Source organism: Lithobates pipiens, unplaced genomic scaffold (assembly GCF_037356315.1).
Source record: "Lithobates pipiens isolate NorthernLeopardFrog02 unplaced genomic scaffold, aLitPip1_a1.2 Scaffold_18, whole genome shotgun sequence".
In the NCBI taxonomy this organism is placed as follows: Eukaryota; Metazoa; Chordata; class Amphibia; order Anura; family Ranidae; genus Lithobates; species Lithobates pipiens.
The window spans coordinates 448,403,731-448,424,129 of record NW_027507758.1 but is presented as its reverse complement, the minus strand read 5'-3'; the positions used below and the strand labels follow the sequence as shown (position 1 = coordinate 448,424,129).

General features: G+C 45.7%; 1 protein-coding gene across 2 annotated transcripts in view; it reads right to left on the bottom strand.

Moving 5' to 3' along the window:
* The window catches only part of PLS1 (plastin 1), a 184,929-nt gene that overhangs the window by 66,624 nt on the left and 97,906 nt on the right, over positions 1 to 20,399 (bottom strand). For both annotated transcript variants that reach the window (XM_077488218.1, XM_077488217.1), the window contains exon 3: positions 133 to 296. In XM_077488218.1, coding sequence (XP_077344344.1) covers positions 133 to 296 — 164 coding nt within the window. The remainder of the gene's footprint in view (positions 1 to 132; positions 297 to 20,399) is intronic.

Genomic DNA, 20,399 nt, shown 5'->3' with positions numbered 1-20,399 from the left:
TTGCAATAATAGAAGAAATATATTTTTGTTTCACATAGATTGTGTAATATATTTGGATATTTTTAATAAGTTGGTATTGTATTTTTTTAAATGTGTAACTGTGTGCAGCAGAAATGTACAAATGATACTCACAGCCACAAACTCCTCAAAGTCAATTTTCCCATCCTTGTTGCGGTCAGCTGCTGCAAATATCTTCTCTATAATCTCTCTTACCCGGTAACCTGGCAATGGGAGGTTGGCTTCTTTGAACAACTGTTGAAGCTCATAGTCATTAACAAATCCACTGTTGTCAGTATCTGCAGCAAAAAAGACAGGTTTTACTTAATAATGGAACATAGCACATTCTGTTCTACTTGTCCCTGAGTGTATTAGACAACAGCGGGTGAATATTTCAACTCCCCCCAACTTAATTGTAGCAAAAGTACACTAGATTTTTTTTTAAATGTATATATAGACTTTTTAATTGTTTTGGATAGGGTAGGGAATAGTTAAAACTTCTCAGAGTTTTTTTTTTCCTGTGTCCTGTTGAGTAGATTTCCCTCTACTTCTTGAACTTGAAATGTATTTAGAATGTAGAGAATTCATGCTGCTTTGATAGAGGGTACATCTAAATGGAGTGGAGCAGAAAGAAGGCTGCCAGAGGACATTGCTCATTCTAGGTGGTACTTGTGCTATCTGTTTGTGTTCTCTGTTGTGTTTGTGTGTCCCACCCCCGGGGGCATTCCATATTTAGTGGCAGGTGACGTTTTCACCTCTGGAATATCCTCTTTCTGGGCTCCTCCTCAGTTTGTCGCTAAGAATGTTTCGGATTTTGATACCAGTTTTGATACCAGTCCTGAAGAAGTAGAAACATATGAATATGCTACAGTTGACTTTAATAGACTAACAGCTGTTGCCTTCTGGTATAATCCCCCCTTTTCCCCTTTTTTATGTATACCCTCTACTAAGAATGTTTTTTTAATGTGTATTTAATAAAATGTAAACTCTTTCTTTTAGCTCTTATTTGTTTACTCTTGAGATGGTTTGACACCATTAAATTCCCATATTTTACTTTCACATATTTTGTAACTTGCTATTAGGGATGCGGTGCTAATCTATGCCCACATAATGTATAATATAATAATAATATAATTTATACCCAAATAATATATTTAGAATGTAGAGAATTCATGCTGTTTTGATGGAGGGTACATCTAAACGCATTGGAGCAGAAAGAAGGCTACCAGAGGACATTGCTCATGCTAGGTGCTGTTTGTGTTTAACAGCGTACTAATACAGGTTGCCCATCTTTCCTTAAATGCCCAATGCCTGTATTGACTGTTGCTAGTAGAAAAGTCTGGAGTTATGTTTGCTACAATTTGGGTATCCTGTGTTTCTGTCCTAATGCCGTGTACACGCGGCCAGACTTTTCAGCAGACTAGGTCCGACGGTCTTCCCGGCAGACTTTCGGCAGACTTCCGACAGACTTTCCGAACGAACGGACTTGGCCACACACAATCGCACTAAAGTCCGTCAGATTCGGGGCGTGGCTGGGATGTGAACAAGAGCGGACGTGTGACTGCTGAGCTCCGCTCCACCGCTTATCCTGTCGACTTCCAGCGCTATTTTTTTCATCGCACAGCCTCTCCCCCTGACACCCTGGGGCGAAAGAAAACCTCCGGTACCCCGCGGCCCTCTCCGCAGCCCCCGGGAAGGCTCCGTTCGTCCGCAGCAGGTGAGGCCCGGTCCGCGGCAGCCATCTTCCCCACGAGGTCCCCCGTCGCCACGATGTCTGTCGGCTCTCAGGCAGCTGCTGATCTTCCTCCATCCCAGGCAGACTCCCACGCTGAGCTCCTAGCAGCGATCAAGGAGGGCAGGGATTCGGTGATGGTGAAAATTGACCACCTGGTGGCCGATGTGAGCCTCATTAGGCATGACATGGACAAATTTAGGGCCCGGTTTACAGAGGCTGAAGGCCGCATATCGCAGCTAGAGGACAACACCAGAGCTGACTCCCGGGACCTCCGTGCATTACAGTTGCAAGTTAAAACCTTACAGGAGAAGTCCATAGATACTGAGAATAGGCTCAGGAGGAACAATATCCGTGTCATAGGCCTCCCAGAGAAGGCAGAGGGTGCGAGGCCTGCTGAATTCACTGAGGCCTTCCTCAAGACGCTCCTGGATTTGCCTGATCTGCCTCCTACATTCATTGTGGAGTGGGCGCACAGACTCCCTCCTACTCCCCCTGTCCCTGGGGCTCCACCGCGGCCGTTTCTATTTAGGCTGTTAAACTACAGAGACCGGGATAGGGTCTTGATGGCGGCTAGAGAAAAGCGAGATCTACTCTTTAATGGGGCCAAGATAATGCTTTTTCCTGACTATTCCCCTGAAGTGCAGCACCGTAGGCGCTCCTTTACTGAGGTCAGGAAGCGCCTGCGCCATGAGGGCCTCAAGTATAGCCTCCTGTATCCCAGTAAACTTCGGGTGATTGCTGATGATCGTGCACACTTTTTCATGGACCCAGAGGCTGCCTTGTCCTGGTTGGATGGCCGCAGATGAGTTGCACCACACTACAGATGCCACCTGCACCTCTACAATGCTTGCCTGGTGCTCTACTCCTTCTTTGATCCCCCTGCTGGATCCTTGCCAGGTGGCCGTTGCACCTGCTGACTTTCATCTTCCATCCTGCCTGAACAAGGGGATCGGAGTGCTACCACCTACCATGTGCCTGCTTCGGCACCTACGCCCCTGAGTCTTTATTTTTCTTTTCCTGCACACCTGGCTGTGATGCCACTACTAATCTGCTGGGCACTTTTGCAGGAGCGGGCCTACTCAGCAGACTGCGGAAGACACACGCACACTACTACAAGCAAGTACTGCCACTGCGGCGTGACTGCCGCCCCCTACACCCCCCCCCTCTCCCTAGTCTTTTTCGTCCCCCCCCCCTCTCTTTTTTATGTACTTTTTGATTTTTGTTTTTTTCCCTTTTCTGGTCAGTGGATCGCGCCCCTTCGTTTTGACTTGCTTCCTGGCCATGTGTCTTTGACCAGTGGAACTAGGGCGAACACTGACGGTGCAGGGTCCCAGTTGGAGACGCTTGCACCTGTTAGATAGGACTTTCTTTTGTTTGGGGACAAACTATTCCCGGACCCCCCCTCGTTTTTCTTTTTAGGGGGAGCGATGGGATATAGTAGGAAAGGCACTCTGTGCCTGGGTAGTTTGGAGCCTGTTTGGGCCTCCACAGTTCTATGTGCAACTGCATTTGTTTGTTTGTGTTTTATGTTATGTTTTAGTGCTGACGGTATTATCTGCAATGTAATTACGATCTTGCTGCTTACAGGGTGCCCCTGCATGGGCCTCCCCCGATTCTCCTGCTCCCCCTTCCTTTATATACCGAATGGCTAGCCAGGTCTCGGACTCATTTACTGTCCTCTCCTGGAATGTTAGAGGCCTGAACTCTAAATTTAAGAGAGCCCTGCTCTTCCAATATTTGAAAACCCATTCCCCCCAGCTTATCCTTCTCCAGGAAACTCACCTTTTAGGCAGCAAGGTCCTCACTCTCAAGAAACCCTGGATACAGCGGGGTATACATGCCACTTACTCCACTTACGCCAGGGGGGTGTCAATCCTTATTCACAGGAATTTTCCGTGTGTTATTGAAGAGGTCCGCACGGACCCCCTGGGGAAGTTTGTGATTTTAGTGTTTACCCTGTATTCTCAAAGATACATTTTTGTGAATCTCTACATTCCCCCCCCTTTCTCATCCACATTACTGTATGATGTTTTAGACAAAATTTCACCTTTCTGTCCTGGGCGGGTGCTGGTGATGGGGGACTTCAATGCCACCCTGTCTCCAGACCTGGACAGGCCTCTGCCTGCTAAGAGGCAGTGTTTGGAGCTCTCCGGATGGGCTCGGGCGGTTGGTTTGGAGGAGGTCTGGAGGTGGAGGCACCCTGACAAGAGGGCGTATTCTTGTTTTTCAGCCTCTTACAAGACGGCATCCCGGATTGACTTGGCCTTCTCCAACCCCGCACTGTTAGCGGACGTGTTGGAGGCGTCATATCTCCCCAGTGGATTGTCTGACCATTGCCCGCTGGCGGTGGTGCTTCGCTCCCCGGCCTTCCGTAACGCGGCACTTTGGCGGCTGGGTGCACACTGGGTTTCGCATCCTGACCTGTCCGACAAATTGCCGGAACATCTGGCGGAATTTTGGGAGGTGAATGTGGGGTCCTCTTCCCCTGCAACTGTTTGGGATGCTTTTAAGGCTTATGCCAGGGGCCAATATATTTCCTGTATTGCTGATATTAAGAAAAAACTGACGGGTATGACTCTCTCCTTACAACAAGCCGTTGATAATTGTAATGCCACTTACACAGCGAACCCCGACCCTGTAAATTTTGACTTACTAATGGCAGCTCAGAGGGACTTGCAGCTACACTTGACGGAAATTACCAGACTTGACATGTATAAGGGGAAACAGCGGGTATTCGAACAGGGAGATAGGAATGGACGTCTGTTGGCGATGATGGCTCAACATGACCGACCCCTCACTCTGGTATCTGCTTTGCGGACTCCGGATGGAGACACCGTGACCTCCCCCTCGGACATACTGCGGACTTTCAGCGACTTTTATGAAAAGTTATACTCCTCAGGTCTCCCCACCGATTTTCGACCTGAGTCACTTCATACCTTATTGGACCAGCTGGCGCTGGGATGGCTCTCGGACTCGGAAAGGGAGACCCTGGTCCGACCTTTTACGGCGCTGGAGGTCCTGGGGGCCATTAGCTCTTTTCCCCCAGGTAAGGCTCCGGGGCCGGATGGACTTCCGATGGCCTTCTACAAGGCCCACGGGACTCTTCTAGCGCCCCTACTGGCTCAGCTCTATACTGCCTGTCTGACTGCTGGTGCATTGCCTGCCTCCATGTACCATGCCCATTTAACATTGATTCACAAAGCCCCTAAAGACCCCACCTTATGTGCTTCTTATAGGCCCATAGCCTTACTGAACTCTGACTTTAAAATATTGACCAAGCTTTTGGCCTGTAGACTTTACCCCATGCTCCCCTCGGTGATAGACTCTGACCAAACTGGTTTTATGCCCCGTAGGTCTACGGACATTAACCTCAGGAGACTCTTTACTAACATTCACGCCCACCATTTGAACGTGGGAACCCGAGTGGTGGCCTCCTTGGATGTCGAGAAGGCCTTCGACACGGTGGAATGGCCTTTTTTGTGGGGAACCCTGCGGAAAATGGGCTTCCCCTTGTTGTTTATTAATTGGCTTCAGGTGATTTATCGGAGCCCGACTTCGTCGGTCCAGTTGGGGGGAGCCCTCTCCGCCCCCTTCAGGCTTTTTAGGGGGACCAGGCAGGGATTCCCTCTCTCTCCGGCTTTGTTTGCCCTTGCGATTGAGCCTGTGGCTGAGGCACTGCGTGTTTCGCCCCAGGTGTCAGGTCTGCGTATTGGGCTGCTGGAGGAGAGAGTGGCCCTGTACGCTGATGACATGCTGCTCTTTCTTAATGATGCTGGTCCTGCACTGAGGGGGGTGTTAGATGTGCTGGATACGTATGCGAAGGTCACTGGTCTCAGGGTGAACTGGTCCAAATCCCTTCTGTTCCCGATTGATCAGGGGGCAAGGGCCACTTCGCTCTCGGACAATCCCCTGGTCTGGGTTGACTCATTTAAGTATCTGGGGGTTCAGGTTTCTCACTTGGCGTCGGATTACCTTACACTAAATCTTACCCCGGTCTTTTTTGATATTCAGGCCAAGCTTAAATCATGGAGTAACCTGCCATTATCGCTCTGGGGGCGTATAAATCTCCTTAAGATGAAGGTCATCCCCAGACTTACTTACCTGTTTCGTCACTCCCCGCAGTGGTTGCCTAAGTCGTTTTTCAAAAAACTGAACCAGATTTTTTCCTCCTTTATTTGGGGCTCCTCATCACCCAGGTACCGCTTGACAACTCTGATGAGACCACAGACGCAGGGGGGCATGGCCTTCCCAGACTGTTACAAATACTATCTGTCCGCACAGCTAGTCACGGTTGCCTGGTGGCTGCAGCCGGACCAAACGAACTCCTCCACTGCTCTAGAGGCCTCGGTTCTAGGTTCGTTGGAGGCCTTCAGGCTCCTAATATACCGGGGCCCTCGGGCTCCTTTTTCTTTGACTCCCTCCATGGTCGCTACTCTGCGAGCATGGCGGGCGGGGCTGGCCCTGGAGAGACGTGAACGTTCTGATGTGTCCCCAAATGCCCCACTGTGGCTGAATCCTGGCCTGTCTCACCTATACCATATCCCTGACCCATACGCATGGACTAAGCTAGGGATTAAGCTTGTGTCGCATGTTGTGGAGCAGGGCTCTTTACTCCCCTTTACCAGCCTAATTTCCAGGTACAATGTACCTGGACACTATCTATTCCGATACCTTCAATTGGTCCACGCGTTCACAGCACAGTTCCCGGACTCCTCCTGCAATCTGACACAATCGAAACTAGAACACACGCTTAGGACTGACTGTGACAGGAAACCTACTTCGGTTTTATACTCCCATCTCATAACTGTGTCGCTGCCGGCTCTTGATAAACTTTGGGCCAGGTGGCAGACTGACATCCCATCACTTGACACGGATGACTGGGATGATGTGTGGGACCTTCCTTTCAACTCCCTGGTCTCTATTAGGGACCGTCTTGTGCAATTTAAAATTGTACACCGGGCCTACTATACCCCGTACAGACTCCATAGGATGAACCCTGCGCACTCTCCGAGCTGTTGGCGATGTGGTGCCTCCCCTGGGGACTTTTCACATATTTTCTGGCTGTGCCCTAGGGTCCAGCAGTACTGGGAGTCAGTGTTACATCTGATCAACAAGGTCACCATGACCACGGTGCCTCTGGCCATGGAGGTCTGCATGCTGGGACTCATTGAGCCCGTGGTGCAGTCCACGGCCAAACGCACGATGATTGGTCTGCTACTCTTTTATGCTCGTAAAAATATTGCTATGCACTGGAAAAAGGCAGACCCCCCATCCGTGTTGCAATGGAAGCGCCTGGTGAATAACAGTCTTCCCCTTTACAAAGATACTTACCTGCATCGGGGATGTCCAAAGAAATACGATAAGGTCTGGCATGTTTGGGTAGCTGACCCCGAGACTGCTTAGCTGAGGATGATGGTTGTGGTTGCGGGAGGGTATTGTTCCGTTTGTTCTATACTGCCATATATGTGCTCCCCTCCCCTTCTTGGGGGGAGCTGTCTTTTGTTTCTTGCTCTTATGGAACACGATGAGGGACTGTACATACTGACAGGAACTATGGGGGCAGCCAGTGGAGTACCCTTTTTGCTTTTTGCTATGACTATTGATGTATTATGTTGCATTGACCATCTCTGTGTCATGAAACAGCTTTTGTATACTGTGAGCACTGTTGTTTTTCTATGTTGTTTGTTATGAAACTTTTAATAAACATATTTTTCAAAAAAAAAAAAAAAAGTCCGTCAGATTCGACCGTGATGACGTACGACCAGACTACAATAAGGAAATTCAGAGCCAGTAGCCAATAGCTGCCCTAGCGTCAGACTAGCATACAGATGAACGGATCTTTCGACCGGACTCGAGTCCCTCAGAAAGATTTGAAACATGTTCTAAATCTAAAGTCCATCTGATTTTTCGACAGTAAAGGTCCGATGAAGCCAACACATGGTCAAATTGTCCAACGGAAAAGTCTGGCCGTGTGTACATGGCATAAGCCTATTGTTCTAAATACGGTACATTTTCTTAAAGATACTAGTGACTGGTGCCCAATTCCTTTCACCCCACAAAGTGTCAAGGATTCTGCCCTGAGATTTGAAATGCTATCTCACCGAGCCATCTGGGGGTTCTTCTTTTCTGCCCTTGGGTAAGGGGGTGCTACAAAAAATATCAGGAGTTCTAATATTTCCTTACTCTATCCAAAAGGAATACAATTGTTTGGCTTGCATCTTTCAGAGAGATTTTGTTACATTGCTGCACAGCAAACAAGATGTAATATACAGAATAAATATTACTTATTGCTTGTCTTCTTTAAGTTAAAATGTGACGTAAATAGCAATGAAAAAAGGACAAATTATGACCTTTACCAAGAAAGCTCATAAAAGGAATTGTATGAACCTTGTTGAATGGAAATATTCTTTACTGATTTGCAGTTAGTATAGTGAATTCTGTAAATGCCATCCTCATAGTGATATTTTTTTTTACTCCATAAAAGTAATACACAAGTAGAAGTACAGCGTAATGCTTCACTGGTTTCTCTATGGCCACTCACAAATATGTAACTCTTTAGAAACTTTTCACATTGAATTATATTATAAATCTTATCTTGTGTTAGCTATACAGCTGCTATTTACTACAGTATGCACAAAGTACAATGCATGGCATCATTGCTTCTTCCTTATAAGGAATTGTTTATTTATAGCTTCCAGCATATTTCTGATTTGCCTAGCTTCAATACAATTGCCTACTAAAATACTTTTCCTGCCAAGTTCACAGAGGAAAGGTATGGCTGATTTAGCCTAACTGACCTGCTGGAGATAAAATGCTAAATAAAAGTGTGCTTCTACCCTGCTGGTTATACCTTTGAACTTGATTGATGTATTTTTTTTAAATCTAGGGTGGGATCTACATTTACCAAAGAATTAAACAAAAAAAATTTATTGATAACCCCCCCCCCCCCAAAAAAAAAAAAAAAAAAAACAATTTTCTCTGGGTATTAATTGGGGACCACTATAAGGCAAATAAGGATATTCTGTAGCAGTCAAAAATGTAGGTAAATTCAAAAGCTTTTGACAAGTCGGAGAGATCATGCATAGTCATCTTTGCAACTATTGCAACAAAAATTGCATCATAAGGCAACAACAGCACAGTTGTTTTAGTCATAAAACAAAGAGACCATTTCCTTACATGATGTGCTCATAGAAAGGTATGACAGATCTGTGCTTCCCCCCCCCCCATTGATCCCCTGACAACCGACCCAGGTCCCTCTCCTAATGTTGAAGTGCGATAGTAGGGTACTCATCCAAATAAGTGATTAATACCATGCCATAACGTTAGAATATAAGGCCCTTGGTGCGGTTAGTTGACAAAATTATATTAAAAACTGTGGTTGGTGATAAAAAATCCAGTTAACGTGGTTGCCTTGGCTTTGACTGCATGTTGGATTGTATTGAGACAATAAGAATTTCGCCTGTAGAACTAGGAAAGGGAGCAAAGTCCATTTTTGTAAAATATGAACTAAATGGGTCACCCCAAATGCCTTCCATCTAGCACCCTGTTGTAGTTTGGCCAACTCCATATAGCAATGATTACACCATATAGGACTATGGGTACTGAACCCCTTCACACGCTGCAACTCATTCCAAATTTTTTGAAAGAGACTGTAAGTGAGAAAGTGTTTGTGAGGTTTGGTAAAAAACCCAAGTTTGAGGCTTTCTGGGACAGAATCAACTCTGACATAATACAGGTGGTTTGACAGATCTGTAGACACAGGAAAATCTTATGGATTCTGACAACATTTAGGTTGGGAAGCTCCACTCACAGAACATGACAGAGAGACCAAAGGATGTATCCTTTTCCTCCCAGAGAGAGGAGGAGATAGATATTAGAGATGGACTGGGCAGTAAATGTATTCATTTGATCAGAGATCCCTCAAATAGGGATTCTTCTGGTATATGTCAACAAAAGATGTATATGTAGATTGGGGCACATTACAGGCATAACCCACTTTTAAGTACGCAAGGGAGTTTATTTACTAAAGCTGAAAAGTGCAAAATCAGGCTCACTTCTGCATCATTGCATCATTGTAATACTGTGATTGTTCTACTCACACAGCCAAAGTTATTCAGCGGTGTGCTCACATGACCATATGTTGCTTTTTTTGATGTTCATAATAACTTATTAATTGTGCATAAACAAACACTCATGTAAGCTACCTGGCGCCATATCATATGTGACTACAAGTATAAAACACCAGATCAGCTACATAACTAAGAACACACTACCTGCTTCCTGTCAGCTGTTCTGGAGGCTTCCTGTACACATTCAGTTTCACTTTCACATTCACACCCTCATGGGTCTTGTAGACCTTTTACCTGTTTTTCTCCTCAGTGCTGTACTCAACTGAATCAGACAGTCATTGGTTATCTAAAGTTGTCCTGTGTAGAAAGATGCAGACTACTAATAAATGGTAAAGAGGTGACAATACAAAAAAGGAATCATAGACTGTCTATCTTTTCCCCTTTGCTTATGAACAAGCCTGCTACATCACCTCCTGTCGATAGAGGGAGGGGGGATCACCCTTCTGTTAAAAAGCCTGGGATCTTGGGACCTGTACTCTTGTGGTTAGCACTCACTTGAGTCCTAGGATTTATTCAGAACTACAAATCAGAATCAGAATTTCAGAATCCCCCTGAATCAACAGGTGATCCTGAAAAAGCCTTTTGGCTCAGGGACATCCTGGGGGGTAAGATAGACACTGCTGCTCTGCACACAGCTGCACAGAGCTTCAGCGACCCAGCCAGATATCCAGTGACAGAACCTTTATTCATTGGTTATTGCACTAGAGGTCCCACAACATCACACATCCTCCCACCGAGAGCTTCCTGTGGCTCTCAAAAATGCGAAGAACCAGAGACACTCACTGCTTCTCATGACCGCTACCTACTGTTCTCATTAGAATATCAGCAGCTCTCTGGTCTCATCTTGCTATGAAGCCAAAGTCTGCTCAACTCCTGTTACAGCACCATAGACCTTTTTCTAGTCAGGATTGGTGAGAGGTTAGCTGCCAAGTATTTGCTCTGTTCTGTTTGCATAAGGACACTGCTAACCGACATACAGTATCTCACAAAAGTGAGTACTCCCCTCACATTTTTGTAAATATTTTATTATATCTTTTTTTTATTATATCTTTTCATGTGACAATACTGAAGAAATTATACTTTGCTACAATGTAAAGTAGTGAGTGTACAGCTTGTATAACAGTGTAAATTTGATGTTCCCTCAAAATAACTCAACACACAGCCATTAATGTGTAAATGGCTGGCAAAAAGGTTAGTACACCCCTAAGTGAAAATGTCTGAACTATTTTGTGTGGCCACCATTATTTTCCAGCACTGTCTTAACCCTCTTGGGCATGGAGTTCACTAGAGCATCACAGGTTACCACTGGAGTCCTCTACCACTCCTCCATGATGACATCACGGAGCTAGTGGATGTTAGAGACCTTGCGCTCCTTCACCTTCCATTTGAAGATGCCCCACAAAGGCTGGAGACATGCTTGGCCAGCTCATCACCTTTAGCCTCAGCTTCTTTACCAAGACAGTGGTCAACTTGGAGGTGTGTTTGAGGTCATTATTATATTGGAATATTGCTCTGCGGTCTAGTCTCTGAAGGGAAGGGATCATGCTCTGCTTCAGTATGTCACAGTACATGTTGGCATTCATGGTTCCCTGAATAAACTGTAGCTCCTCAGTGCCGGCAGCAGTCATGCAGCCTCAGACCATGACACTCCCACCACCATGCTTGGCTGTAGGCAAGACACACTGGTCTTTGTACTCCTCACCTGGTTGCCGCTACACACGCTTGACACCATCTGAACCAAATAAGTTTATCTTGGTCTCATTAGACCAAGCCCAAGACATATGCACACAGTATCAGGGCAGACACACGCATACATACAGGCAGAGCTGTTTTAATGCATGGGCACTCCTGGTCACTGCCATGATAATCTTGCATTACATCATACTCTTTAACTGTCCCAGGTCTGCCAGGACAGTCACGCTTTTTTTACTAAACTGTCCTGGGAAGCATTCAAGGACCTGTACTGTGCCCTCCTGATTCCAGTATTGTGTCCTTCTGACCCCCCCTGTACCCTTCCCAGGTGTGGACTGACAACTCATGGGGCCCCCGGGCAACAGGAGATAATGGTGTCCCCGCCCACACTGGAGCCCCACCCCCAGCTTGCACTGCGTGGACGCCTCAATTCTGGGTCGAACCTGAGATAAACAGTGCACAGGGAGCATCAGGGCAGAGCATGGGATGTCAAGCAAGCACAGTACACAGGGGACAGCAAGGCAGAGCCTAGGGAAACCATGACAAAGTATAGAAGTCAGCAGGTCAGAGCACAGGGCACAATATGTGTGTGTGTGTGTGTGTGGAGGGCACACTACATGGGGAGCAGCAGGGCACATGATGGGGCACACCAGGGCACACTACAGGTTGGGGGGCACAGTAGGATACATTATATGGTTGGGGCAACAGGGAACACATAGGGCACATTACATGGGGGGGCAGAGGGGAACATTTTGGGGCACAGCAGGGCACATTACAGGGGCTAGCAGGGCACATTATAGGGCACAGCAGGGAACATTACATGGGGCAGGAGGGCACATTATGGGTTACAGTAGAGTATACTACTTAGGGGCAATTGGGCACATATAGGGCACAGTATGGTGCGCACAGCAGAGCACATTATGAAGCACTGAAATATGTATCAAGGGGCACACAGCAGGGCACATCATATGGCACACAGCAGGGCCCATAATGGGGTATACAGTAGGGCTCAGGACACATCACAAGGCCCACAGGAAGGAATTGGGCACACTGTGGGGCACATGGTAGGGCATGGGGCACACAGTAGGACACATCATGGGGCACACCACAAGAGCACATCATGGGGCACACAGTAGGCCATATCACAGGGCACACAGTAGGTCATGGGACACGTCACAGGGCACACATCAGGGCACATCATGGGGCACACAGCAGGGCTTGGGGGCACACAGCAGTGCATGGGGCAGGCAGCAGGGCATAGAGGCACACATCAGGGCATTGGGACACACAGCAGGGCAAGGGGCAGAAGGCAGGGCATGGGGGCAGGCAGCTGGGCATGTGGCAGACAGCAAGGTGTGGGGCAACCATCAGGGTATGGGGGCACAGAGCAGGGCATGGGACAGACATCAGGGGATGGGGGCACAGAGCAGTGCATGGGGCAGACAGTGGGGCATGGGGCACCAAGCAGGGCATGGGATAAAACAGCAGGGCATGGGGCAGACATCAAGGCATGGGGCAGACAGCAGGGCATGGCGGCACACATCAGAGCATGGGGCACAGAGCAGGGCATGGGACAGAGCCTAGAACATGGGGCAGACAGCGGGGCATGGGGGCACAGAGCAGGGCATGTGTCAGACATCAAGGCATGGGGGCACAGAGCAGGGCATAGGCCAGACAGCAGGGCATGGGGACACACATCAGAGCATAGAGCCAAGAGCAGGGCATGGGGTCAAAGAGCAGGGCATGGGGCACAGAGCAGGGCATGGGGGCAGACAGCAGGGCAGGGCATGGGGCAAAGAGTGGGGTATAGGCAGACTATAGGGCATGGGGCAGAGATTAGGGCATTTGGGCACAGGGCAGGACGCTGGGCACATAGAGAGACACAGGACAGCATACAAGCTGCTGCACTTTCCTTCCTAGATGCAGAATAGCGCAGGAAGCAGCTGTAAACAGACCTCTCGTGATGCGCTCCTCCCTGCCGGCCCCTCCTCTCTTCTCGCCCGTCCGAGGTGATGACAAATACAAGCACCTGGGGTGGACAGGAAGAAAGAAGGGGCCGGCAGGGAGGACCGCGTCACGAGAGGTCTGTTTACACTGCAGTCTCTTAGCAGGGAGCAGGGACCCGATCTTCCCTGTCAGCTAGCTGTGATTGAATTGGAAGCTGTCATGGGGCCCCCTACTGGCGAACGGGCTCTAGGGCAGTGCCCTGAAATGCCCCCCTGACCGTTCCCTTCTGCCCCCCTTGTACTGTGTCCTTTGTGTCAATTAGTCTTTGATTTATGGCATGTTTACTTATTGTTTAAAATAGAATTTATTGAAAGTACTAATAAATGTATGTTTAATGCTATCAACTATTTATTTTTTAATTCTTGATAATAGGTGCATAAATTTAAGCGCCTATTATCAAGCTCCTAAAGCGCCTTAAAGATGCTGCTTGCAGGACTTTTTTTACATCCTGCCAGTGCACCACTCCAGTGTGAAAGCCCTCGGGTCATTGGAGTGACAGGAGAAGCGCCTCAGTGTGAAAGGGGTCTTACAGCTAATTTTCCAAGTCTTGTAGCTTAGGCGTAGCACCCTCCTAGGTAGGTGCTAGAAAAGAGCATAGAGAACTAAAAATAAGGTTCCTTCATGGTGCCAATCCCTGCTAATGCCAGCTATGAATACATCTATAAATATATAAAATAAACCCCTATATGCTTGAAATTGCAAAAAGGGGAGATAGAGGGAAAAGGATTGGAGTGGGAGCTCTCTGTATCATATCATCAAAAACTCAAATCAAATCATCAAAAAAAAACTGTTTGGGCTCAACCAACTCCAGTGACATAAAGGGGATAGGGAAAAGGGGAAAGTAAATACACAGCCCACTGTGCAATAGGATGTGGAGCTAAGTTGGCTCCCAATGGGAAATGGATCCTAGGAGATCAGACCTAGATCCTAGGGAAGAGGCATGCTGGCATATTGTGGTAGGTGTTGTTAATTCCTTGATGTATCCAAAAGGGGGGAATTGCTGAGATATGAAAGAGGAAGGGACGGCACCCTGGGTCAACAGTGGTCTAGATACAGTCACAATATGTATGTGGCATAAAAATGCCAGAGATTTGAATGTAAAACAATGCCCTGTAACCTCCCTCTCACAGTTGCAAACCATAATTTGATATCCAGAGTATGCATGCAAGTTGACAGAGTCCTGGTCCATAGGAGATCATACATTGATCAAAGCATATACAGTAGTCCAAAGTAGAAAGAGAGTAAATGGATACTTATCAGGTGGTGATGAAAAGACAAATCTTCAGTGCCAGTGCCATTGCCATTGCCAATTTCCAATGAGACCCATCAAGCATGAGCAAGTGTTCATATCCTCCAGTTACGGGGCAAGGTGGACAAGGAAAAGGAGAGCTTAACCGGTTTCGCCAGTCACCGCCGGCTGCATCAGTGGCAGTGTGGTCCCGTCTAGGATTGAAGATATTGTACCTTCACACTCTCACAAAAAAAAAAATATATATATATATATATATATATATATATATATATATATATATATATATATATATATATATATATATATATATATTACTGTCACTGGATTGGGGCAAGAATGGTAGACATTTTCATTTATGTGTTCTTGATATAATACATTTTGACTTTTTGTACTTGCACAGTGGGCTGTGTATTTCCTTTCCTCTTTTTCTTATCCCCTTTATGTCATTGGAGTCGGTTGAGCTCAAACAGGGTTTATATTATGAGTTTTAGAAGTATAGTTTTTGGTCTTTCTGCTTACCAGGAAGATGGTCAGGTAAACTTAGAGGGCTCTCTGCCTACCAGGGAGCAGGATCTATTGGTTAGGTCTGCTTATTGTACTCAGGTGCAGCTCAGCTTGTTCTGACTATCCTCCACTGGTCCAATAGGGAGACATATTGGACAGTGGGAGGGGACCTGACAAGTGAGTGCACATGCTTTGTTACAGCCCTGGCAATTGGCAGAAGGAAAGTGCTGCATTACTTGGTGGGATACTGTATATAAGGCCAGAGTACATGTGCTTAGAGTTAGTTGAGCTGGGGAACAGAGTCCAAGGGGAAGAGAGGCGGCTGCCCTCTCCTCAGAGGAGGAGGCTGTGTGGCTCTGGGTGGTCAGTCCAGGGCAATAGAGAGTGAGAGAGAACCTACACCCAGAATTCCTGCAGAGATGACTGGAAGGGAGACACCAGGAAGAATCTGATTCTACCGACGATGAGTACAGATCTGTGTCTTTGGGGCCTGTCGAGTGAGGGCCACCCCTTTCAGCTTGAAGAGTCAGTGGAAGGGTGTCAGTAAAGGAGATGCTAAAGAGTGTTCTGAAGATAAGATAGTGCATCAAGTCTGCTGCTAGTGAGAGCAAGAAGACTTAACCATTCCATACCTGTGGCTGTATGGTTAAAAGTAGTGTGAGTGTTTCCTCAAGAAATCCGGAGAGGTCAAGTGAGAGTTGTCCTTATCTATTGTGAATAGTTACAGTTGGAGTATCCCACTCATTCCTTCTCCCATCCAAGTAACAAATAAAATACAAAGCACAAATACCCTGGACTGGTCATTGAGTAATGAGCAAATGGGAGTAAGGGTGGAACAAGCAAGAACCCTAAGCAGCCAAACGGAAACCCCTAGCAACCAAGCAGGAAACCTGAGCAACCAAGTGGGGAACTCTAGCAACTAAGCAGTGTTGCCAACCGCCAGTATTTTTATTGCCAGCCAGTAAAAAAGGGGCACTTTTCTCCTGCCAGTAAATGCCAGCAAGTGAAAGAAAAAGGTTGCCAGTAAAAAATATGGCTGTGACACTTGGCCAAGACCATCCGAGTGCATGCTACAGTTTGTTCGGACTGTGCTGGCAATGTGTCACGTGAAGTCATGGTGCAAGGGAACAGTGCAGCTGGAGCCTCATGTGCAGATCTGCGGAACGGGAGGAAGACAAGCCGGGAGTGGACTAAAGGGACCACCTGGCATGGAGAGAGAGGGTCACTGTGGCTCAGGAGGGGACGAGTCATGTTGGTGAGGTGCCATCACCATCTGTGCTGCTGCACACTGCTGTCAGTGTCACTGGGAGTGTCAATTTCACATGCGTGTGCCGCCCATTCTAATTTTTCGCCCTCTCAAATCCTGTCCCTGAGCTACTTATTTACTATATTGAAAAAAAAATAAGAAATATATTTTTGCCTTAATATCTACCTTAGATCACTTTGCTAATTGCATATTGTACTTGTTTGTAGCCTAAAAACTAGATTTGCACTTAAAACTGTAATTTTGTAACTTTTGGATATGCCAGTAAAAACTTCGTTGTGCCAGTAAATGTTGGGTGTCATGTCAGTAAATTTCAGCGTGGTAGGTTGGCAAAAAAGCAACTAAGTGAAGAACCCTCAGCAACTAAGTGGGAACTATTAGCAACCAGCTGCAGGTAACCATAGAGAGGCCTATGAAGTCAGCATTCAGCAAGCCCTACAGGGACAGTGCTTCATAGGGTTTCTAAACAAGATCATCTCAGAAAGAAGCAACATCAGATTTTTGGCAGGTAGGAACAGCCAGGTTTTCTGCTGACCCCAAAAACCCTGCAAGTTGGGTTCCAATGGCTGAGCGTTAGCAAGAGTTATCAGCAGTGTGAGCCTCTGCCTTTGATAAACAATAAAACATTTTAGTGCAGCCTGTGCCCATGCTTGGAGGCTGAAAGGAAAGTGGACTAACACACGCAATGCTGGTGTCCATGTCTTTGTAGATTTATATTTCCACAAAAGAAAATGATGTGTATGTAGTGTGACATAATTGTAACTCCAGTATGGTTCATTTTTGGTATGTGTTTTATTGCCATTTATTGTTATATTAATACCATAAATCAACAGCAATGTGCTTGTTGATTTTGTGCAAGTGAAACAATAAGCCATTTGCACATATTGGTTTTTGCACAGATGTTCAGTACCAGCAATGTAAAGATCTTTGAATCTCCACCCTCACATAATTCTAATGAAAAAAAGACAGTGGCACAAGCTCTAAGAATATATGATCAACACTAGTACTGACAGGAGGCAAATGTACATTTATCTTGCAGATAGTGATCGGGAATTAGCTTATTTCCAAAGTACTGATATGAAGATCTAAATCTTATAAAGTTCTTTCTAGAATCTCATGCGCTTAGGATAGTCTACCATGTCTGCCAATGTTAACTTAACTGTAAATGGTGAAGATGATATATGTAAGAAAATTAAATCTTGCCTTGTCTCTTGTTTCTCCTGAACCTTGAACTCTTTGGGCCTGCCATGAACTTCCTAATTTAATTATGTATCTGAGTTTCTTGTTTGCCAGATTATTGTGCTCTCTCCAGCTGATATCTTGCACTTATGCATACCTGCACCTGACCTTATCTCCACTACCATTCATTACTGAACTTTAGCTTGTTCCTCGACTATGCTTCCACTTAATCCCAACCTGCAACGACTTGTTACCGGCCTTTGGTTTGTTTACTGACTACGCTTCTACTTGATCCCTATCTGCCATATCTGCTTATCTGCTGCTGGACCCCAGCTTGCGCATCTCCTGGTGGGGCGATCCTGAGGACAGCGACCTGGTACTAACATGCAGCCAAACCCATCACTTTGTATTTTGGAAAGAGATGTATAGCAGACGGGCACAACTCAACACAACCTAAAATGAGATTTTTCAAGTGAGTTTACATTGGGTTGTCAACAATAGCCATTGTTTATATTGTTATTATAATGCTGATGTTATAAAAATGAAAGTGTGTGCTGTGACCATAAAACTTTTAAAACATTTTTGGGGATATACAGTACTATAAGGCAGGGGTAGTAAATCACTTGCTGACCGGTCCATAGGAAAAATATGTCACTACTTTGATGTTTAATACCAGTGTTATGGCAGCAGTCATATCATTTTTTACTATGAGCAATTCTGCGTAGGATAAAAGTGGTTCTGCAGGCGCATTCTCCATGGGATCACTTTTAGAGGTGGCCGGAGAGGTAACCCCCGGTTATTTCTGAGCTTACTGGAGCCATTGGTAAAACCCAGAAGCGATCCAATGTGGCCATTTGCTGGGAAGTCGAGTAAGGGCAAGATGGCCCCCACTTGGCCCTATGCCCTTGGAGGACAAAAGCCTCTAATGTCACTTCTGGTTCTTGGGCATAAACAAACAATTTTTTTTTTGCTTTTAAAGGTAAATGAGAGATATGGGGTATTTTTGACCCCAGATCTCTCCATAAAGACCATAAAGAGTTTCTGTCATGCTTATCTTGTTATAGGAATAAAAGTGATCAAATAAATAAATAAATAAGGGACAGTGTAAAATAAATATATATATATATATATATATATATATATATATATATATATATATTTTTTTTTTAAAGCGCCCAATCCCTCCATGCTCGCACACATAGGCAAACGCATACATAAGTCAAGCCCACATATGTAAACGGTGTTCAAACCACACATGTGAGGTTTCACCATAATCGTTAGAGTGAGAGCAATAATTCTAATGCAAGAACTCCCCTGTACTAAACAGGTAACCCTTAAAAAATGTTTACAGCTTCACCTATAGAGATTTTTAAGTACTGTAGTTTGTCGCCATTCCAGGAGCATTCGCAATTTTAAAGCATGACATGTTAAGTATCTATTTACTTGGTGTAACATCATCTTTCACTTTATACAAAAAATTGGGGTAACTATTGTGTAACTATATTGGCTTTTTCTAATTATTTAAAGTGTATTTTTTTCCAATGTGACATAAAATATTGCAACAATCGTTATGTTATTCTCGAGGGTTTCTGCTAAAAAAAAAAAAATATATATATATATATATATATATATATATATATATATAAAAATAAAAATAAATATATAGATATAGATATAATGTTTGGGGATTCTAACTAATTCTCCAGCAAAAAATACTCATTTCAATTTGCAAACAAAAGTTCCAGAAAAGGCCTGGTCAGCAAGTGGTTAAAGAGGTGGAGATCTACCTGAACATGGAGAAGTCAAAGAACTCTGGGCACAATGCCGCCTCTTCACACCTGATTTAAACCTCTAATTGCCGTACATGTCACAATCTTGGGTTCAAATCAGGTGAGGCTGAGGCAGCAGCCAAAGATGTAGACATCTGTAGGAATAAAACCCCCTGTTGCTTTTCGTGGGTGATACTGTCTGCCAATCATGACCCATTCAAATAAATAGGGCCACTCTGCAAGCACCCCACAACTGCATGCTTCTGGGGTTAAAGCAGGTGGTAAGAAAGTAACAAAATGCTTCCTGTTTTAACTCTTTATTTGCTGCACTGCACAAAAATTGCAGGGCACTTGTAGAGTGGTCTCATTCACTTGAATGGGTCATGCTTGGTAGGTGCTCCACTCACCAACCATGACAGGGCATAGAACTCCTGCTGTGGCTGTGACATGTGTACAACCCTGGCTACTATAGCTAAAGGGAGTGCAGTTGGGGTGGGGGTGGTAAAAACACCACCCTGCAAACTGAAAATGTAAATGAACCCTTACTGTTCGGAGCCCCCTATAATGCTGCCGGGTTAGCTGCACTTTGCCATAGACTTCTATTATATCCTGCAGGTGTGGTGCACTTTCTGAAAGTACACCAAAACTCCTGCATTCAGGATGAGACAGGAGCCAGCTCTACAGAGGATGCATCAGCGTATGCAGCTCTTGCTCCCTACTACGGCTTCAACTTTATAAGTACTCCACTTTGTTTGATGGTTTGGGATGAAGGTTCAACAAGCCCAGACCGTGATCTACCAGTCACCTGTCCGCGATCTACTGGTAGATCACGATCTGCAGGTTGCTGAGCTCCGCTATAAGGGATGAGATA